We start from the raw sequence: 23566 nt of genomic DNA, 5'->3' as shown, positions 1-23566 counted from the left end.
ATTAAACTGTTAAACTGTTAACATTAATTAAATTAGTATTAACGAAACTTCATGTAAAATTGTAGAATATTGAAATAGTAAAGTTTAACAATTTTGAAATTTTAATATTCTAAAAAACTAAGTAGCCAACAATTTGTAGTTTGTCAATTCACTAATATTATTAATTGTTTAATTATAATACAAGAGACTCCTAGAAGCCACGATCGTTGATTTTTCTCTTTTTAAACGATCCTTTTTTCTGTAACGATCTCCGCTATTTTACGCTTTTCTATAACTAAGTGAATCTTCACTGACTCTCTACCTATCAATATGCAATTAACACCCACATGTATCCAGAGATCGCTCTACTGCCACGCTAAAGTTAAATATTTCATTTCAGATTTATGTCCGGTAAGTCTGGCCGGATCTATCTACATACGGACATTCGTATGATCATTTGTCGCAAGTCCGACGTTGACACGGCGTCGGATTTTGGGTCAGAGCCACCAAAGGAACTGCGAAGCTACATCCATGGTCCTACCAACCCGAAATTTTCGCCAAGGTGCTGAGCCACGTGGCTCTTTCCATGGGGTTGCTGTCAGTCACTCCGCTCGCCTAGTCCCCTTCACGCAGAGGTTTAGCAGAGACCAGCTTTTGTTTTTAGAAATCCAAACAGATCTTCTCGAAATAATGCCTGAGAAATCTTTCATATTACCGAAGAATGATCGTGAAAAGGAGTTGATAGAAAATCTTTGTGAATATGGCCTTTTCAAGAAGAGGAAAGAAGGTTGTAAAAAAAAAAGAAGAAAATGTCCAGATGGAGAAAGATTTTTGTAGTAAATTAAGACCATCCTTCGCAAAAAGAAGGTATATTGGCGGTCCTTAGTAGGGCATTCATATTTTGAGATTATTTTCGCGAAGAATATGAGAAGGCAACGTAACAGTTTGGAGAAAAATGTTTGCAGGAAATTTCAGAAGAAAAGATTGTTTTTCGTAATTGTAACGTTCCAGATTGGTAAGGAGAAAGGAATGTTAAGGGGCATATTGCGAGCCGCTTTAGTAAGAATTGTTTTGCTTATTGTTTAGCTGCAATTTATTTTCTTTCTTCTCAAATTACCGGTAATGCTATCTTCAACGCGGAAAAAGAAGGCGTATGTTAATTTCAGCTTACAATGATTTCTTTCGGTTTTAGTTTCTTTGCGAATCCAAATTTTTAGTTCAATTGAATGAATTATTGTTTTTCGTTGAATTGAATTTATACACTGTAAGCGTTCTCGGATTTTCGGCGACGATTGTCGCTTTGAATTTTTGTCTTTCATATTTCTCGCGTTCGAACGCATTCGTACTAATCGTATATTTTCAGACGGAAACGAATAAGGTTTCCAGTTGTCCCGAGTTCGTCGATTTAATTATAAGATAGACGATCTCCTTGCTAGGCCATCTTTCTGGTTTATTGTTGTAAATATAAGTCATGTGTAAAAGTCGATTAAGAATTTTTTAAACGGGATGATACTGTCATATGTGTGTAGCACTCTACGTTAGTAAAAGAAAGAAGTAAAGAAAGAGAGAAGGAAGAAGAAATAAGTGATACGAGCATAGAAAATATCAAGAATCAGGTCTCTCGTTGACATTTAGAAGAATCCTCAAACTATTGTACAAATGATAAACAGAGAACTATGTGATCTAGGAAATCGTTTAAAGTGTAATTTAAATAGATACCATTTATCGATTCGTTGATATTTTCAGAAGAAAATTGAAAGACGGTTGACATCGTCGTTTATTTTATTAAAAAAAAGCAACAAGAGAAAGAAAAAGAAAGAGAAACAGAGAGAGAGAGAGAGAGTGAGAGGGGGAGGGAGAAAGGGGTAAAGAAAAATGTAAGAAGGCACTTTCGTGTGAAACGATGTAGTTTGCGAATCAACGAGTGGCTGGATTACACGACTTTTCCTGCTCGAAGAAAAAGAATCATTATTTACACGTATAAACAGAACACAATCTTGTGTCCGTAGCACTGTGATGAATATTTTGATAGACTATAAAGAGTAATTATATTATAAAGTATCTATTTGAGTAGTGAATATGTCCTAGATTAATTAATAATCATACTAATGTCGTATGAGGAATGTAACCATACCGAGCGTAACTACTAACCGTAAAAAAAAATTACACATACATTTCGCAGTTATACGGCGCTCATTATTGTCTCTGTATTAAATGACTGTACGTTTCCCTTATTTTTCTACGCGCATGAGAAAACAGAAATCAACAAGAAAACAGGAAGATAATTTAGGAAGAAAACTATTCGCATTCGCACGAAGACCGCTTGAATTTCACCTGATGGATCACTCACTGACTTTTCTTTCATCGCGAAACTTCTTTAATTTGTCGTTTAACTTATCTGCGCCTTTTGCGATTTCTGTCAGATGAAAAATTGTCAAATTTGTTTAGATCTACATACGACCAAATTTGCTATTTAGATAAGATGTCAATTCAGGTGAATTCCCGGGCATTTGTTATGCTCGCTCTTATTAAAATTAGAATTCGATTAACTTGACACGGTGGAGACACGTAGACGTAACAGATGGATTTTGTGATTCGTTCAAAGAAATTTGTCTTTCAGAACGAGAAATATATTGTGTACTCTTACGTATGCTGACGAATACGTTTACGTTGATCCACGTCGATAATACTTTGCCTGAATCATACGAGAATATTATTTCAAATTCACTGGTCGATGAAGAATTAAGCTGTTTTAACGTTGCAAAAGTTTTTGTAGCACGTGTATTGTACGGCAAGGAAATATAGAGTGTATAATCACTGCCATGCTGTAAATACATTGTAGCATAGATGAATCGTTGAATAACAATTTAAGGGGGTTTTAGCAATAGTTGTTTGCCTGATCGAGAGATCCCATTTAAACAGAAGCAGAAAGCAAAAGCGGGGTCCATTGAAAAATCTCTAAAAATCACGGGAAACTCCTCTTGTTCTCTATTGTTTCTCCACTTTAAAATCATCACTTCCACGCCACGATGAATAATAAATTTTTTCCAAAGTATTGGATGTCTGTTGCCAACCGATTAGAAGCGAATTTTTTTTCAATTGGATCTCGCTTGTGGGACGATTAGAAAAACGAAGTGTACACGCTGCGAATTTTAATAGCATATTTTCCCAGATCATTGAAAAGTCGCTTGGTAGCTTTAACAGGGAGATCTCAACGATGCGTGTAATTAATTTTCATACGACGGAAATTGAACGAAAAATATGTGCAATTCATTAGTGTACCTTTCTTGAAAAAATTCATTGAGATAGGAGGAGAATACGAATATTGTATTTTTGGAATTTGCAATCGAGAGATGACTAACTTGTACACTAACTTGTAGGACGCGCACTAAGAATTTTATTATTGTGATAAACTTTTGTCGGAATAATGGTTCGTAATTACTTCGAAGTCGAAACGCATTCTCTTGTTGCTGGAAAAGGGGGACGAGTTAAGTCGACGGTGCCAAACTTAACAACAAAAGGAAAATAAGGAAAAGATAGGCTTTTGAAAGCGCTCAACGACGCAAACGTTTCGAATCCAACAGCTTCGATCACTATTTTAACTTTTATTTCTCGGCCATAAAAGATTTTATTTTATTCTTCATAATTACTTCCATTTCGTTTTATCAATTTTCTCCAATGTGTTTTAGTTTTTGTTTTCATTTGATTATATTTTAAAGCGTTTTTTTTAATGGAAGTTATTTTTTATTGCCAGTATATAATTTTAATTACCAAACGTCGACGTGGCTAAAACCTGATTTGTAAATTATCATCGATTGTTCGGTCTCTCGATAATTGAAAGAAAAAAAAAACAGCAAGGAAAAGAAGATGAGCACCGTTCGATCAATGATAATTGTGAGCTTTATTTGTCAATGATAATTGTAGAACGTTTTGTTGAGTCATTTGTTGAGTCACCTGAACACATTGATGGACGCCAGACATGTACATAGGGTAGTGTTATTTTATAAATGAAAATTATTGTTATTATTAAGATATACTTTTTATTATTTTTAGCGAGCGAAGCGTGAGGTCAGAGAGAAACATTTGTCGAGAGCGAACTCACACTTATGGTACGCATGGCCAAACGTAATAAAACTACAGCAATGCATTACAACAATTGTTCTGTGTGTTTACTTGATAGACCAGTAATTTCCATCGAAGCCTTGTATGCTGTATTGATGTCAAACCGAATTAGATTCTTCGAATTCATTCATACATAATCGTTTAATATTAAACTATGAAGAAATGACATTATCCATTTTTAAATATCTTGTAATATATTTATTAACAATGTTTACAAGTGTTCACTCGCGTTACTCACGCGAATGCCCCTACAGTCTATAATTATAACTCGAAACTGTCTTCTAGACAAATATTAGTCCGAGTGCTCTAGAAATTTAGAATTATATACACGGAGAAACACATACAGAGTATACTCGCAGCTACACTGTGAAATCATTTCGTGAATCGAATTCCACAGAAAACATATTCGTAGAAATGACGTCGTTCCTTCGACGGGATATAATTGTCGCGTCACAGTGTAACGAGTTTAGGAATAGCTCGCAATTCTCTTTAAATTCTTTCCCTCTATGATAGTCACTCTCGTTTGAAGAAATAAAATGATAATAAACCGTAGAAAACGTGCAGCATATACGCAAATTATGCAGTCTCTTTACAGTAATCCTAAGAAGGGTAAAAATTAAAAAATTGTTTAGTATTCTAAGGTATGAAGATTGTACCTGTTTCTTTGTGGAAATTAAATGTTATCGTATTTTACTCTTTACAAACATATACAGAAGTCTTTATTACATAATTTCGAATAAAATATACAGGGGCGATGTTGTATCGCTTCGCATTCGAAAACAGAAAGTTTACAAAGAATATTCTACACGAACGTGACGATATTGCATCATTTTAAATCTTTTCGAGTTCCTTCTTGGCTGAATTTAACACGTTCATGACGAAATGCATGTAAAATACCTTAGAATATAAACGAAACACGTACGAAACTCACGGTGTTTGCGAGGAAAGGAATTTATTGCGTGTACAAATCTTTGTTTTCGCTTAGTCTTATAAAAATTCCATTGAAAACTGGGACACCTGAAAGTGCTCCTTAAGAGTTTCTCAGTTGCTTGTTACACGGTATACAAAATACTTTCCTGAAATTGAAGCTAGATATCAATATCATCTTTCGTTATCCTTTTCAGTCAGTCGTCCCGACTCGCATGTCATTTTTATCTAATTCGCACGTCTAAGGAATCGTTAAGTTATCGATTTTCCTTTTCGTTTCTTTACACAGTTTAAAATTCACAGACGCGGATAACATCGTACATTAACAGGTTCGAAGTTTGCCTAGCTACATTTAACTAAAATTACGCATCAAATCACAGTTCACGTTTTGTGGCATCCTCCTATAAAAATTCCCCCTAACGAGTGGAAAATTCCTCCTCGCTTTCGTATCGATCAATCACGAAGTGCAGCCAAACGTACGTTTGCACATTTTCTCGCTCGAATAAAAGCAGTTATATACAATAAAACTAATTATACAATTAAAATGCTGGCTCAATAAAAGCATTAAACACGTGTGTCTATAGATATAAAAGGAGAAAATGATCTTGATGGGGTGCCCAGGTAAATTCTACAATTTCAAATTTTCTTGCCTAAACCGTTTGTGAACTCCTTATTTACTAATTAAAATCACGTAATGAGGTAACAGAGCCGAGGAGAAATTAAATGTTAAAAAAAACGAACTTTCTCAGCTATCTGGGTGCCCCATACATTTAATCATTTTCGTCATTTTGCGTTACTAACGCACAATGAACTAAAAAAAAAAAAAAAAATAAAATAAAAGAAAATAGAAAAAGATTGGAAACGCGCGAAGTGCAGTCAAATTTTGATAGTCGTGATATGTGGGCGTTGTACAACGAGCAATCAGACATTTGACGTTCCTGACGAAGCAATAGCGTCACTGCAGCTCGGCCAGTCATCTAGTTTTCTTTTTTTTAATTTATCTAGTTTGTCGTGAAAAATATGTACCGGATTACATAAATCCCTGCTACTTCTCTACAAATTGTAACACGGAAGTCGTGAGGCTTCTTCCGAATCACCTACAGCAGAAGCAGCTGCTCCGTCTCACGACGTTCCGTTGATTATGTCAGTACTCATTAGCAGAACGCCTCGTTAAAAAGGAAACACTGAAACACTAAGAACGATTGTAATGCAGACACCAAATATCAGTTTTTAGTAGACATTTAAGTATAATGGAAAGAATGCGTGAACTCATTTTAACATTTTGCAAATAAAAACGCACTGCTCGCCTACAAGTTGTGAGATTGTATTCTAAATTACAGGAGAATAAATGAATAATAATAATTTACACGAGAAAAGAATGAAAGCCACAGTTGAGAAGCGCGAAAAGAAATTTTCTAGAAAAACTTCCATAGAAGTTTTCCATAGAAGATAAATTGCACATCAAAATTATATTTCCACTTGATTTCAGAATTGCATTTGCGCTTTTCTTCAACGATAATATCTCTTATAAAAGTTCTTATGAAAGTATAAATAATAATGATAAAAATTTGCAACAGTGTAACAATGGTTTAAACCACCGGGTGATACAAAAGTCAGAGAATCAACAAAAATGGTCCTGTCATATTTTTCTCTCGTGCTCTTCAAACGTCGAAGTCTGCGAATATATACTTACTTCTCCTCTCTTTGGTCCATAGACAAGGAATTTTACTAGCAATGGCTGATCTCCTTCCCTCGTGGGAGTTTGTGCCCTTGGTCGTGGCTCATACGTAGTTGCCTCGTGGCCATTCCACCACCGCAATGACTGCTCCAATCGGTAGTTGATACTTGAGTTCGATAAAACTTGGAGGAAGTCTTGTTGAAGATTGGTAACAGCTCGTTGGCTTCGTTCGACAATGCCTGTCGATCGGAACGTCGATTCAATAGACGAAGAAGAAGACAATATTATACCACGTTATGAAATTACAATACACGGCTCTTACCTTAAGGTATATAATAGCATCGGTACCATAACCATCGCAACTTTGCAGCACGAGATCACCGTGGAAATATCTAGCGTATAATCGTGATACTGGAAGACCGTAGCCGTATCCAGCAAGTGGAACGGTGTGAGCATCGGTTCTGGTTGGCTTAGGCGCTGTACTGTACATGTACTTGAACAAATGGTCCATTTGCGAGCGTGGAATACCACCACCTTTGTCAGACATCTACAAGAATTTTCCATGTAATGTAATTAGACCGCAGACATTTATGCAAACTTATATTTTTACCAAGATAATTAAAAATTTGGAACCTGGGTGGAAAATTGTTTTACCTATTAAATGTTATATAACGTCTACTATACTTTGCATATTTTATATATTTCAATTAATTAAGTAATTAATCCATTAAGAATTAATATCGCAATAGTGCAACATTTCATTCGCGATTCGTTTCTTCGATCAATCTATATTATCGAATTCTGCTTTTTAAAATTGTGACTATGGAAGAGAATTGTAAGAATTAAATTTCTACTTTCTTCGCCGCTTCTTACACACAGATCTTACGATTGTTTCCACATTTTGATGATATTCTATATAGTTAACACGCTCTGATTGCGAGCATGTTTCGTATCGAATATCTGACACGCCGATATTCGATATCAATGTTGGCGAAACGTCTGACTCAATTTCCACGCAGACTATGTTTATTGATAGATTCGATTGTCGTAATTCACGCGTCGGTCTGACTACATGCTCTAACTGCTATAATTGTTTGCAAAATTTAAAAATGATTCGTAAATCGTACTTTGACGCAAATATCTTCTTCACCGCGGGACACGATCACTTCTATCGCCGGGTACTCCTCGCTAGAGCTATGATGCTCCATAATAGCTCGCATGCTGTTCTTGAAAAGTTCGAACAGCATATGGAACAAATGGCTCGGTACGTAAACTATTCTAATTTGACTACATCGTTCCAGCTCTGAAAAGAAAAAATAAAAAAAAAATAACGAACAGTAAAAGAACAAATTCTTTCATAGAAGGATTCTCCTTTTATCGTTCTTTCTATGTCACTGTCTATATAAAAAACGCGATAATAATTGCCACATTGAAAGCTTCTCATTATTATATATCTTTCGTCTGTTCTACGTACATTATCTTTGATCGCAAAGTTCAAAGGTTTCACTGTGGCAACTCTATAAACTATACCTACTATAAAAAATTGATTATGTTATACTACTTACTAGCAATACTCTAGTACAATCAACATTTTTCAAACTTGCCGTTATGTTGCTGGACTATCAATTCCGGACTAGCCAGATAATATTGATCGCACAGCAATCTCGCTTTGTCATACGCGTCTCTCACAACGCTGATAATCTCGCAAGACGGGTCTATGGATCCCACGTGTGTACTGTGCCCATTCAATTCGCTGCCAAATAGAAGAGCTGCAACAGAAGATATGCTTCTTTCAACAACCATACCGGTAATATCTCCAAGTACGTTAGATAATACACGAAGATTGCAGGGAAAGAACATGGCAAAACACGTTTCCTTTTTTTTTACACAGAAGCAGTTTTAAATTGTCTTTTCACTCGTTTTCAGAACTAAGCACATGTTTTCTCGCTCCCTTCAAAATTATCAAATCGTCTTAACAATTATACCTTTGGCATCTGCAAAACTTTAACCTATTAGATATTTTTTAGACATTTTCATCTTCGAACCTAACCTAAGTTATTCTCAATTTCGTCGTATTAAAATTCACCTGTTTAATCGCAAAGTGACCATCGTGTCTTTCTTCTATAATTCACACGAAATGCACCGATAAACTTACTGTGTTGATTGATGAGCATACGAATGGAGATTCGGGACATTAGAAATCTGTCCAAGAAATACTGGATGTTGTTCTCCGTTTGAACGTCAACGTCGTGGGCTTCTTTCAATTCCAGCACACCCTGCGCCATCGTCTCGACGATATCCTTGTGTCTGTTGCGGATTTTAACCAAAGTCTGACAGAATCTATAAGGCAGAAGCGAACTTAATTTAACCATATTTTACTTATGTCCGCGTGAAAGAAAACATCGATTTTTTTATCGAAACTGGATACGAAGAGCGTTATCTTTATACGAGATATCGTAACGAACGAATGGAAAGTAAATCCCTCGAGAGATTTTTCTAACGTTGAAGACTCACTTGTCTAAAGTGGTCTCGTTCACTTCAACCTTCTCGAAGTGCATGATATCTTCAAACGAAGTGGCATACAAGTTATTAACTATACCCATACTAGGCATTTTCAATAAATTCTCTGGTAGCAAATGGATCTCTTTCATAATATTGGCCAATCGGACAGGTAGCTCCTTCCTTAAGAATATAAAAGACTTCCTCTCACAGGCACTTAGACCTGAAACGTTCAACATTTTCTATAATTAGAAATTCAATAATGAATCACTTATTCCTTTGCTTTTTTTTTTTTTAATTATTCTGCAAATATATTTTGTTATTGCCATGTTTGCCTGTCTCGTGATCGGTAGACCAGGCTGTTCGGCAATGAATCTAAGAGATAATCGTACAAAAAATCCGCGATAATGACTTGGTATAAAATCTTTATCAAAAAGAAACGTTTTGGAGTTGTTTTGATGCATCGAAGAAAGGCGGAACGATGAACTCTGTAAACAGAGTCTCGTTGCGTAAGCTCGATTGCTCTATAGGAAAGGAAGAGCAATTTCATGAAAAACGTTATTTCGTGCCAACGACGATACGCGATATCTTGCAATGCGTTTGTCTTATTTGCGTCAGTCAAGAAGTTCGCGTTAATTTTTCTCTCCTTTTTCTTTTTCCCTTTGCGTTTCGAGACATTTTGGTAAATAACATAAATTGTCATAGCATATAAAAATAATTGGAACATCGATTCCTCGTCGTCGGAACAAAGATCGATATATGTCTAGAAATTTAGGTTAGAAAATAATGCGTCGCGTTGGTAGAGAAAATTTATTTCTTCTCATTTAATCTTTTATGTTTCGATAAATCTCATGCATTTATGAAATATGTGAAAATGGTTGTAATATGGATTCTTCATTGGTGAAATGGAAATCATTTAGAGTGTTAAATTATCATAGATTAGAAAGGTATGCAGTCGAGTCATTGGAAAAAGCATTTTGTAGTAGTATCGAGTTTTAGGAAGCTATAAGTAGGTCGTAGATCAACCTTCCTACATACATATATTATACTTGCATCTACGCTTACGTGTATGCGTTTCCTTGCTACTTCGATCGTGTGGGCACGAGCCTGGCAAAATTGATACGTTTTATCAATTCTGACAAGGCGTTGGCCTCATATCGCCATGGTACAGACGCTTTTCATATTCCAGTTACGTGCACGTCTCTTAGAAAATTTAATTTATCGGTTGATCGATAGAATACAATTTTAACTAAACTTGTTGTTATAATAGTCGTGATGATAAGAATCGAGATTCTCAACTACAACCAAAAATAACATCTTTACACACGATTTAAGGAGTGGTCTATCGATAGCGATTGTTTCAAAGAAATCGACTTATTGCGCCGTGTATTATCTGTGAAACGTCATTCAATCGATCGTATTGTTTACGTAGCTTGTAGACTTAGTAACCTAAATAATAAATGTGTATCAGTATTGATAATACTAATTCCACGTCTAATTGTATACATTGCATCAAGTACAATAAGGCTGTGCTTGAGTTTCTCTTCGCAACCGAGCCGCAATTGTTTAATTATTTAATTTTCAATTAAAGCGGCTCTGCTTAATCAGCATGGCGTTGAGTTGACGAAGAGTAATTCAGAATACGGAAGAAAGAGACTGAGACACGTCTGGGTAAATTTGTTTAGCCGAAGCAGCGGCTTTAATGGATTTCAAAAGTATCTTTCGGTTAAAAGTGGCTAACATTTATTCCTGCAGGTATTGACTCTGATGAATAAACCGTGGATTTTATATATTTCTGGGTTTCAAAGGGCAAATATGCACATAAGAAGGTACATGTCTTCTTTCATAATATGCAAAAATACATAAATTATTCAAAGTATCGTGCACTATCTAATATTTTATAGATAAAAGAATTCTCTGTACATTCGGTAAAGTATACCGACAGACGAGATTGTGTTTTACTGTCTCTCCTGTTTGATCAAGAATATAAATATTTGTGATAAAGTAGTGGTCGGTTAACAGAGGTAGGATTTGACCAGCATTTACGTCATCGGCGATATCGCATTTCCATCGAACAATAACTTGATCTCATTGCTCAATTGGATTAAATTTGTCTCTTATTCGTTGAGTGATTTTACGAGACTGCATATATATACATCACGTATACTAGTAAGTTTCATAATCTGCGCACAAGATTGTTCAATCTGTCAACGATATTAGAATTTTAAGCAGAAATTTCTATTATTACAAATGAAAATTTAATAGAAATAAGCTATTTGCCAGGTTTATAATACTTTCACATGCTTGTAGATTCTATGTCAGAATATGGATAGATCCTTTCAGTATCTGAATAATTCACCACTAAATGCACCGAAACATCCATCGGAATTCCTTTGAAAAATTCTTCAAATTTTAAAACCTGAATTTTGACTATCAGCAAGGTTAGTCGATAACAAGAGCGTTTCTATTGAAAATTTTCAAATGTCAGGTTTTCCATTACAGGAAATTGCATTTCTTTCTAATTGGATAGATCGGTGAGCAGCTGATATACCGCCAAGATAACAAATTGCCGTGAAATCACCTATTGGTTTTATCAGCACCGAGCAGACCGAACAAGATAGAGGGTATTTTTTTATGAGAGTTCTCTATGATCGAAATTGATGAAAACAAACTGGTTTTCGTTGAGTTATCTATTCACACAAAAATCCGTCGGATGAACCATAAAATGATCCCTTTCGATATCTATATCAGTATCATTATCATTTAATTGTAACATCAAATAACATTTAAGCTGTACAATACCTCGTGGAGATTATTCTTAAATCAATTACTAGGAATATTGCGTTTTATTGCTTTCGTGGATTAATTAAGAAACATTATCGAAAAGGAATTAGAAGGATTATGATATACAGACAAAATAATTTTTTATTAATTATTTTTATGAAACTGTTATTTATATTAGAAACGTAAAAGGAATGAAATTTGTTAAGAGCCTCGTAAGCTAGTTATAATGCTCATACAGAGGACGAAAGGTTTCTTTGTAAATTGTATCTTGTTCATTACGTTTACATAAATATAAATTTGTATAAATACCAGGATATTCCACGTTATCTAACAAATATAAATACAACTGTAGCTAATATTAAAAGAAAAACTAGAATCGAAACATAACGCAATTTATTACTCGGTTAATTATTTTGTTCTATATGCCTTTCCCAGAAAATTCCTTAAATTGAGTTTCCATAAATATCGAGAAACGATGTGTTGCATCTTTTAAGAATAACAATTTTCAAATATTGCAAGTACTCGCTTGTTTGGCAATATTATCTTTTTCTTTCCGGTTCATGTGTCTGCGATGTTGAAAAACTTTCCAATTATCAACTTCTTTCGCGTTTTTTTTTTTTTATATGAGATCGCATTAATTAGGAAAGAACCAGACGATCGTAAAAAACCTGCTGTCAGACAAAACACGTGAATCGTAGTTAGAAAAAATAATCGCTACGTGTTTTGGTAAAAAGTACTTTCTTCCAGACTCGTTCCGTTCGAGATAAACAAAGAATGCTGGAAATTTCATTCAGCCGATAACGCGACCCAGACAAAGAAGAAAAAACGTGTCTAATTGATACAATATTGCGAAATCGGATCGACATGTTTTGAAAGCAAACAGAACGTGAACAACAACCTGAAAGAATGGAGATTGTTTACATATTTCGTGCGATTATATATTTCGCAGACGGACTCTGTACGTCGATCGTTCTTCTTATGCATGTCATTAACGAAACAGCGCTTCACCTTACGTACAGAGGTGCACAGTCCATTGGCCGATTTGCCAAGGAGTTCATCGCGATTGTTCGCAAGGTCAGACACTGCATCGAATTGCAGTGAAGCATGCAATGTCTCTCAATGGATTGTTCTCTGTACATTCGAGAACGTCATACGTTTTCTATAGCAGTTCAGTCGGATCATTGAGAACCTGCACGGACATTTTAAAGGAAAGAAGACGACAAGTGCAGCTGCATAATACAGAAATGACAATGGTGATTCTACGATTGACGGCGTTACTTATTTCAAATGTCAATGTGATCGATTCTCTTTCCTTGGTAGCTAATTCATAAATGAAACCTATCGAATAAGTTACCGTTCAAGGAGCAAAGCTAATCAGTAGACTGCAAGCATATTCATGTAACAGGCCGTAATAAACTTCGACAAACGATAAAAAAAAAGAATGAAATACGACCATTTGTTAAGTTCCTAACGAACAGTATGCCATAATCGAATGCACGTGACACAATTTTTCCTTGAGTGAAAAGTGAATTAACTTCTGTTCAACAGCGAACAGCTTGACCCATATGCACCGTATCATTGAGAGTCTTTAGCGAATTGAAGAACAGGTAACGAAGAAGCGAATGAAGCTTAACCCAGTCGCCTGGAGTAAATCGCGTAATTAGTAGCTTTGATCTAATGAGAGTGCGATGGATTCTCAAGCTTCCAAAGGAGTCTTTTATTTCACGGAGCTCTCCGAGAATTAAAAGGATTATATTCAATTATCGTTTCTTTTAATAGAACCGCATTGCTTTATCGAATACGGAAATATTGCGCGAAAGTATTTCTATAATTTTTTACCTCATGATTACCAGATGATACAACGCTTATTTTAAAAGTATATCAAGCTCTGTCCTCGATTCATTAACTATGGATGTTTATTCATTTATGAAAAAGTTAAGATCCCAGAAATATAAGGATGTACACAGTAAAGTGTTGAAAACGTACGCAGTATATATTTTGCAGAGACATATTTCATATACAGTTTATATTTAATATTCGTTACGATATTTAGATAAAATAAATTATTATTTGTGTACTATTTCTTTAACTGCATCCTTATCATAACGATATGCATTTTCATAAGAAATGCTATTAATATCTATCTTCTATCGATAAGGTTCTCCTATTTTAATTCTGACGAAGTAGATCCCGATGTACCAGGCTAGACACACGAGTATTCCCTCCAGAATTTAATATCTCGCATCGTCCCGTGTCTTTTCTGTATTTCTAATTACATTTGCCAATTTTCTACGATTACTATTAGAAAAATTAATCTGTCTATTGATTTACTGTGATATTAATTATTTTATTAACTACCTATAAAAATCGATCGCGCGAGTGTTTGCTTTTTTAAAGAATATTTCTATTTGCTAAAAGCCAAAAAGAATATAGCGTACTAACTAATTTTCCAATTTTCAGATAATGTTTAAAGGCTTTTAGCGTTAGAGAGATAATATAAAAGTTACATTGACATTTACAAAAGAGCATACATACATGTGTCTGATTTTTACACAGAAGCAATAACGCAGTATGTGTTACAGGCAACGATAAACGTAAATGATGACGCATCGTGGTCATGTTTCAATATAATACGATGCTACAAAGTCTCTCTGTCCAGACTCGTATGCATCGATCCGCCTTTCTAATAATTTTATTTACATTCGTTGTTTTTCCAAGAATCAGAACGAAGCAACGGGATATCGAGAAATAGACATTTCCGATGAAAAGAGCAAGCTTTCAAACCAATCGCACTGACGCCCTTCATCCGAGGAACATGAATTGAATCGCTGTAAATCATTCAGCCTACGAACGAAGATAGAAACGATTTTCTCCACCCGTTATCTATCTGCGGACCGATATTTCCATTTCCGCAGAGAACGAATTTGCACATGTACTCTAATTCACGAAGTCATTCGAACGCTTCGGATTTACCGTATTGAGACGCGACTGTCATAATTATATCGATAAAAATAGGGTCAGTCTATAGGTTTATGTGTAATATATTTAATTAAAAATAACTTCATTAAATATCTTATATTTTCTATGTATAGTTTCAGATTTGTTTCAAGAACTTTACTGATAAGATATGTATAGTGCACAAAAATATTAATATAATATATTTTTTGCATATTTTATAGACTGTTGGAATATTATTAAACTTATACTGAATATTGTATCCGAAAAGTGCAGTAAATTACTAATTATACAAAAATAGATAAAATACCGAAAGTATTACAATTTCACTGAAATATAAATTTACTTACAAACTCGTCAAACTAATCATGACACTGCGGTTAATTTTTCGCATAATATATGTATACATAATATATTCATGGAATCTTTTTATCTGTTTTCGAATAATTTCGTGAGTCATTGTAGTTATAGTAGAAAACTCGTTTCATTTCAAATAATTGGCCGTTTAATGTCCACAGGATAAAACTGAACAGGAAACGTTACGTAAGATAGAAAACGAGCTTGCAACGTGCTGCTGAACACGCTTCGAGAACGTAATTATTGTTGATTAACAGCATTAACTCTGATGTTAACACTACACACACGCCTTATGTAACACGAGAAAGATGAAATTAAACGTTCTCGCTTTTATTGGAAAACTCGATGTGACGAAGTGGAAAATGACTTTCCGACCAGGAGGTCGAAGTTCAAACGACGACAACGAATATATGTATACATCGATCGATCGATCGATCCTGTGGGGATCGAGCATTAGAATTAAAAGACGCAAGCTTTTTCAATTCAAAGAAACAACTACCATTATAAACTTGTTAACTAGCTTCAGAAACAGTATCTACGTCATATCTCGACTGTTTGTGCTATTTTAAATCAATTTCCTTCGGCGACCCGAAGTTCTCATTTTCGTTCTAATCTTCTTCCAATTATCTTGATTCTCGACTTTCAAGATATCCCAAGAGTCACATTACGCCAGATTTAACAAATATACACGAAGCTTGTTTATAAATACATCCGTACATTCGATTCCTTCATTATTTTATTATTTGAAATCAGATTTAGTCACTTCCTTATTTATTCTGATTCCGTGACAGTAGATGCTTTATCCCGGTCTAGTTTACTTTACGAATCGAACGAGGTAGGTACTTTCGTAAAAATAGATTTATTTCCGGCGGACGTTATAGGCCAGTATCGTATAACGGCGACGCATTAATAAAATTGGAGGACGCGAAATAGCGTCCGATTTATGTACACGCGAGAGTGTAAGGAACATTTTCTCGATGATAATGAAAGTGCAAACATGATACAAAGTGGCCTACGAGAAAGCTATCTTATCCATCCCAACGCATATGTTAATCCCGATGAACTTGACCATCGATGGTTACCGAAATTTCATCGACAGAGACCTTCAAGAATATTTGATAATTCCCTCGAGTTGCTCAAACTATCGCAGGGAAAATAGAAACGTACACGTTTCATTTTCAACTGGAAAATCACGTGTTACGAAATATTTTTAGGACGATCGACAAAACTGATTTCGATGGTTCTACGAAAGTGGACAACTTGAACGGTCGCTTAATGTGGAACTCGCAAACCATATATTGTTGTCATGTTCTTGAATACCAATGGTTGCGTCGCTTCTTTTCGTAAAATATCGCCAAATATTTCGTGCCTACTGATAACTCCAAGCGAAATAAAAATTTATCGAAAAAATTTTAATTGCCAATTACGCGTTGCGTCATATTGTAACATGCCATGATATCTGATACTTACGTGTAAACAATCCACGTGTCGGGGGATTATATAAGCATAATGGATAAATCGTTGTTTGGTAACAACAGAGAAAGTTTGTCTTATCGTCGGAAAATAAATACAAAAATTTCTCCGTATTCTTTTCATTGTACGTATGTGGAAATACATTTCTATCATATAAGGTTGCATAGAAATATATCTTCTATTACTTTTATATTTTTTTTCCAAGTAACAATTTGAAATTGAAATTGATGGATGTTTCTAAGTAATCCGGAAGAGAGAAAACACCTATTTTCTCAAGGCTAGACGTCCGTTTAGTAGTCGGATTTCAAGGAATGGATGAACGATACTTTTACCAGTGCAAACCAGTCTCGGAGTAAAAACTCGGCCAGACTGCAGTCCCAGTTACTCCTCCCGCGGAGAACTTGGAGCATTGGAACTGGAAGCATTCTAATCATTTTTTCGAGCGATGCATCTCCCATATGGGAATTGTGAGTGCAATGGTTCACCATTGTATGTAAATTAACAAGTGTCTCGTAATTTTCCGCTCGTTTCAAAACAATTGTCTACTTCAACTCACGATATTTACTAGAAATCTAACGTGAACACATTTACAACTTGAATTTAACCTGTTGATCGAGTCGCTTATTAACGAGAAATTACTACAGCAATGGAATTGAACTTAATACGTAACGTTGATACTTAATAATGACAAATTAATTTCCGTCAAGTTCATTTTAATTCTTGCGAATGTAAAATATTGGTCAAAAAGAAGAAACAAAAAGAAAATGGATTTTAATTGTGATATGTTGAAAGGAAAATTTTTTAATTGCATTATTACTTAATTTGATATATTTAATTTAAAAAATTTTTAATATTTTAATTCAATGTATTCTTGTCTCCTAATTTTACATCTGTTAGCAAAGAAATAATTACCGAGGAATTTATTAGCTTAATTTCAACGAATTGGAAGTAAATTATTCAGCAAATCAACGGGGAAAATATTATTGTTGGCAAGAAAACAATTGTTACTCATCGGCCAACGGTATTTTTTTACTGTACGTGTTGTACGTGTTAAGCACTGTCCCATAGGTAGTTCTAGAACGGTCGACGAGCATCTATGATCGGTCAGAGGAAGCAGCTGTTTAGTTTTAAAAGTTTCAATCTCAATGTGCAACAGTAGGCACGTAGATACGCGCGCTTCATAGGGCAACGCGTATCCCGTGACTTACGCCGGCTGCATACATACAGAAAACACGTTCGCTAAATGAATTAGATAACGCTTGGTAAATGTCGAATTAATGTCAATTTATTTTAGGGGCAATTAACAACAAAAAAGGAATACCGCGAATTTACAACGTTGGGCAATCAACGTCTCGATTCGAGTGAAAGGAACCAAAAGCACGACGAATAAATTGAAAATATTATGAAATCGAAGTAACTTGTTATTGCTTTAGATGGAGGCCGCCGATAACAGAAACTCTTGCTACGTGTTTGGCGTTCATAACGTTTAACCATTGCTGTTCTACAGAACAAAAAGATCGATAGAAAGGCAAATATCAAGTGGTAACGTAGGAAATGTTGAATTTTTAATAACTCTCACTTTACAGAATCCTAAAAGGAATGCGTTTATGCACGCTTATATGAATAAACAAAAGAGCTACATTATGAAAGAGAAAATTCTCAGCTTGAAACTTTACCAAAGGAGAAAGAATAAATACCAACGAGAACGAATATTTTATATGTTACGACTTAAACTCGAGGTAAAAATCTTTTACACGTCGTTGTATATTTTGAAATGCATCCTTATTTTGGCCCATTATTTAGTCAAGAATAGTAGTAGTAATATTTATTAAATTTCTTCCTCACGGCCGAAAAATTGTGTATTCTCTTTTGCACCATAACGTTAATAGGTATACATTATTATTTACTCAAGAACACAAATGGTAGCAGACAGAAAATAAGAGTGTGACTAAAATTACAAATAATTTCTAGAAAATCGGTTTTCAGAGACCACGACTTAACACTCCGCCTGCAACCTTATTTTTACTTACGTCAATTGCAAACTGGATCGTTTAAGTACACGCAGTTTTCGTTAGGTTTTTGTATTTCTATATCTATGATCATCCAACAGCCTTTACCGCAACATGTTATCTTAATTATTTTAAACGCAGTAAAATTTAAACAAAGATATGAAGAAAATGAAAAATTACTTAAAATTGCTGGTGAAAAACGATACGATATGCAGATGAAAGATTGACGAAGCCCTCAAGCTCTCGCAAACTTTCTTCGTGGCATATTGTCAAGTTTGAAACAAAGAACATGACCCTGTTGTTAAATTAAAAACTTCGGCATCGAATAAAGTCGACAGAGGAAAGGGACGATAAGTAATTTCCAAATTCGATAATCAATTTCATATTCTTAAGTAACTAAATATATATCTTTGCATCTTGTTGCACATTTCATAATAATACCAGATATATCCTTAACTGTTGGCAAAATTTCATAACTTCGTTGCTTATTTACGAGAGTTATTATATCTTTCAACGTGTAAACAATTATAATGACAAGCTTTCGGGAAATTTGTATGGAATTACGAACAATTTCTGGGTAAAAAATAGTAACAGGGTTGGTCTACGTGAAAATTGCGCTGGCGCGAATTTAAAGCGGAATGTATTGAAAGTTCAAATTCCAAAGGTTTTCGCGCCCACGTTGACCGAATGACGTGAAAAAGTGGCAGAATTCCAGCGTTCCATTCGTACTACTAATGTATACGTTACTCTATTTTCGTAAAAGTCACCAGAAACCATTGACAGTGGCCGAATTCGATGTAAGAATTGCCTTTTCCGAGTTAATTGGTCAACTTTGACTTTTTGTAGAATGCAACCTGTTCAAAATCTACAATCGACAATCTACACGTTACGAAATCATCAAGGTACTATGCTTTATCCTCTTTTTTAATTTTGTATAAATGCAATTTGTTATTAATTCGTTCATTAATTTGCACATCTTGAATAAATTCAAATATATATATAGTTATAGTTGTCGTTTGCGAATAGTGTACAAAATGCGAAATACAAGCACAAGAACTAGTTTGATGATAATTGATGATAATTTGAGGAATTACAACGCGTTATTCATAGATCAAAAGACCCATAAATTGTTTGCTACGTCCTGAAAAGCGGCTTAAACAGCTTCCACGTGAAAGAAGACACTCTGACAGAAAGTACCTCTGTTTAGAGTACCACTTTGCTATACAGTACAGTTAAAGCGATCTATGTGAACCAGATTCGCCAAGGTCTGATCTTAGCGCAACACTCAAAAGGCAAACACCGCGACAATATTTATTCTGACTGAAGATTCCCGTTATCAGCCAGTCAGGGTTTAATTTTCATTCGATATTGGACAAACTTATTTTCATCAGAAAACGATAGATACGAGCAGACGCATGACTGAATATGTGAATAACAAAACAACGAATGCATATCCGTTAATTCCAGACTGTAGACGGTGCGGAGAAAAAGCGAAACAGGATGTTATTGCGCCTCGTGACTCGTGCCATTGGCATTATTTATCAGCCGCGTAATCAACTTAACAAACAAAACGCTGCATAGAATTCTTGATAATAATGTAGCTAAATTGCTCGCCGCGTGAAACCGCTTGAGTTCTGATCTCTGTTTTGAAAATCAAGCGTCGTTACTAATTTTAAACAAACCAAACGTTTGTGATGACGATGGTACCGCAGCGGGCGTCAGAATGTATCAGCAATGTCAAGGAAAAATCCGACAACTTCTTAAAAAGTTACGGATCTCGTAACAATAGTTGCTTTTCTAGAAATATTTCCATTCGACAGTTAATTAAATATATTTTGCAATATAAATCATTGTTTATATCGATTCCATAATATTATCTAAAATGTTTAGTTAGTTTAGTTAGTTTAGTTAGTTTAGTGAAAGTTTATTTCTCGATACGAGTTCCTCAATTCGTGTAGATCGCACTTTTTGTCATTGTGTTGACATACATATGAATATGGTGACTGTACAGTTGTCGACTCATTAACAAGAACAGACAATAGCATAATGTTGAAATACGAGGCACGCTCAACTCTGTGATGTCTGGCACGTCTGACAGTTCGACAACAAAGTTAATCGACAGACGAAATATATATATAAATATATAAATACAATGTTAACGAAATGAGGAAAGAATGCAGTGGACATTAAGTTTGTTATTGTTGAGAAAGGTTTTTATTCTGAAAATAAACGTTGGCAAATGGAGACGAGTTTGTTTGCGACGATGGTTGGAAGTTTTCATTTCTTTTCTTGTTTATTTATTCTTTGTAAAATATAACTTTTGGGTTGGAAATATAACAGGGATGAAAACGTTACAATATTAATTTCGGGTTTTAAAACGATTATATCACGTCTTTATTCTAAATAATCCTTATAAAGGAGCGTTTCTATTTTGGTCTCTTGGTTTGGTCTGAAACGACTCTCCAGTCGATTCTCGCATCGATTTTACAATAATTCCAATCTCATAGATTATTGATAAATTATTATGAGGCTTGTGAACAAAAGTCCATTACGTATTACTCACTCATATTAAACAGATCCTTAACCACAATAAACCATGATATTACTTAAACTTTAACTTTCGACATTATATTTTACCAAGAATCTTATATTTATAGATTTATGTGGTAGTCTCTAAGAAAATCTGTTCTATCCTAATCTTCTTTTCCATTAAGCCAGACATATAAAATTTAAAACAAGTGATTTGATATCTTATATAGAGGTATAAATGGAAGAGTAATTGATAATTTTTTCATTGCTCAAACTCATAATTTTTTTAGTAATCTCACTAATAAATGATGCAAGCTTAAATTCGTACGATTTTGTGGGCTAATCTCAGCTTAATGCGACCTCGGTGACCAAATGATTACGATATTGGATTCACTGTGCTGAAATCGATATCGCATCAACTAATCAAAGATGCCGAATAATTCAAGAATCGAAGATATTAGGCGCGCTGAGATTAAGAAAACTGTTACGAATCTGACATTTGCACGAGTGCAGTGACATTTGGGGATCGATAAAAGGAAAGCCGAGAGTAACATCATCTTAATGTCTGAATTTCTTTCGAAATTTCAAGTGTGCGATTTTCCTCGAATCTTTCGCGAAGGAAGCTCCAATTTATTTTATTTTTAGAAATTCGTGGTACTCGTTAGATTGCTGTGGCTGAAATGCGTAAATATGGTTTTAAAAAGTAAATATGGATTGTAAATGGCTTTTCTACTGAACAATCTCGATTTTGTGTAACAATTTCGAGCCCTATTTTCTTACCGACCTTTAAGTATCTGATATCAAAAGTATTAATATTTTTGATTCAATTTTATATGAAAAAAAACAAACTTGGGAAGATTACACGCAGTAATCTTGTAGTAAGTTATACGTACTTGACATTACTCTTTAAGTAATCGATCATTCAGTGCCGTAATTAACTCAAAACCTAATCGTCAAGGTTGTTGGTCGAACAGGGAACGAATTTACGTTGCAATGACTACTTTGTTTACTCGTATAACTATTACATCATGTCACATTTTCAATTCTATACTTTGCTATAAGAGCATCGATCACGTATAATTTGAATGACGCAGCTGAATTATTAGTCGCAACTAAACAGAAATGGCCTATTCGCGAAAGTATCAGTTTTTGCACTTAATTTTTGGTTTGCATCAAGCCACGAAAACAAAAGGTGCAGTAACGCCATCGCTGGCATTCAATCGTCGCTGTTGACTGAGAATATAAACTAGCTATGGGGACGATGCCCCAAGATCGTTACAAGATTTTACCGAAGCGACCCTGAAGATGATATCCCGTGCTCTATCGAGGTCGTTGTTCGATCGATTCCATTCTCGTCCCTCCTAACTAAACAACGACACGAGAAAACGAAAACAAAAAGCGAGGAGTAGGTAAAAGGAGATACAGTCTACTACGTCTCTCGACACTTGAGGCTCAGAATTGGATGAGGTGTGTAAAGTTGCCAATAAAGCGAGCTCCTCACACTCACCGAAATCGATGAACTGTTTTATCGAAAGCGGCGAGGGGTTGAATTGCGAGTAAAAATCCAGCATCTTGCTGATGTTCCCGAAACACTTTTGCGTGAGCTTCATCTCGTCGTACGTCGTAACACATGAACTTAATGAGCCGTCGACTTAGTTTTCCTTCGACTTTTTTCTCTCGAAATTCGAAAGCTTATTCTGAGAATTTTTTTGCTGCCGTTTAAAAGTCACGGGAATACTGTCAGAATCTACCGCAGGCAGGTTGAACAGTGAGGCTTCTTTGAGTAGTACGCCGGTACGAGGATAGGAGACACCTCCGACCGCAATGGTTCGTGGCAAGACTAGACACGATTACTGGCGTTTCAAGAAAGGGATCCTCTATATGTTCGTTCCCGATCGCGCGACTGCGTACCCCTTACATGACTCCTATGAAGTGGAGAAAAGTGGGGCTGCCCGAGGCGCCACATTCAAAATATCCTTCTCCTTTGTCGTTTTCTTTATTTCGTGATTTTTCGGTCACGAAGAACTTCTTACGTGACGAATTTTATAACAATACACCTTTGGCAAAATCAGTGATAAGAAATGAAAAATTGATAAAGATTATTAGACAAAAGATACAATTTCAGCGTGTGATGTGAAGTCAATAATAAAGATTTACGTAAATAAAAGCGTGAGTAGATATACGATTAATATTTCCAAATAGAATAACACGTCTGTGAATAGAAGTTGAAGAATTTGTATTAAGCTCATTGAAT

At 35.1% G+C, this 23566-nt stretch overlaps 2 protein-coding genes across 7 annotated transcripts in view; one reads left to right on the top strand and one right to left on the bottom strand.

Annotated features, from left to right (window-relative positions):
- Positions 1-4135, top strand: part of atos (atos homolog atossa) — a 44166-nt gene extending 40031 nt beyond the window's left edge. For all 3 annotated transcript variants that reach the window (XM_069124302.1, XM_069124301.1, XM_069124303.1), the window contains one exon: positions 380-4135. In XM_069124302.1, coding sequence (XP_068980403.1) covers positions 380-548 — 169 coding nt within the window. In that variant the 3' untranslated portion in view covers positions 549-4135. The remainder of the gene's footprint in view (positions 1-379) is intronic.
- Positions 3570-23179, bottom strand: Pdk (pyruvate dehydrogenase kinase). Of its 4 annotated transcripts, none has more exons than XM_069124322.1 (8): positions 22820-23179; positions 9221-9428; positions 8862-9064; positions 8311-8475; positions 7834-8009; positions 7029-7253; positions 6722-6945; positions 3570-6220 (listed from the first exon to the last, which is right to left on the bottom strand). In XM_069124322.1, the coding sequence occupies exons 1-7, from the start codon at positions 22920-22922 to the stop codon at positions 6757-6759; spliced, it is 1269 nt and encodes a 422-aa protein (XP_068980423.1). In that variant the 5' UTR covers positions 22923-23179; the 3' UTR covers positions 3570-6220; positions 6722-6756. The 4 variants fall into 4 exon arrangements, with proteins under 4 accessions (XP_068980423.1, XP_068980424.1, XP_068980425.1 ...); XM_069124323.1 differs by having other exon boundaries at positions 8862-9046; positions 22820-23178; XM_069124324.1 differs by lacking the exon at positions 9221-9428.
- Positions 23180-23566: the final 387 nt, after the last annotated feature.

Source organism: Bombus flavifrons, chromosome 12, assembly GCF_040668555.2.
Source record: "Bombus flavifrons isolate JBK064 chromosome 12, iyBomFlav1_principal, whole genome shotgun sequence".
NCBI lineage: Eukaryota > Metazoa > Arthropoda > Insecta > Hymenoptera > Apidae > Bombus > Bombus flavifrons.
This window is presented reverse-complemented; position numbering and strand designations above follow the sequence as displayed.

Excerpts from the sequence above, each read along its gene's own strand:
- Pdk (XM_069124322.1), bottom strand. The coding sequence starts at position 22,922 with ATGAAGCTCACGCAAAAGTGTTTCGGGAACATCAGCAAGATGCTGGAT. Across the intron at positions 9,065-9,220 it reads AACGAGACCACTTTAGACAA|TTCGCTTCTGCCTTATAGAT; the intron begins GTGAGTCTTCAA and ends GGTTAAATTAAG. Across the intron at positions 7,254-7,833 it reads AAGAAGATATTTGCGTCAAA|ATGTCTGACAAAGGTGGTGG; the intron begins GTACGATTTACG and ends AAATTCTTGTAG.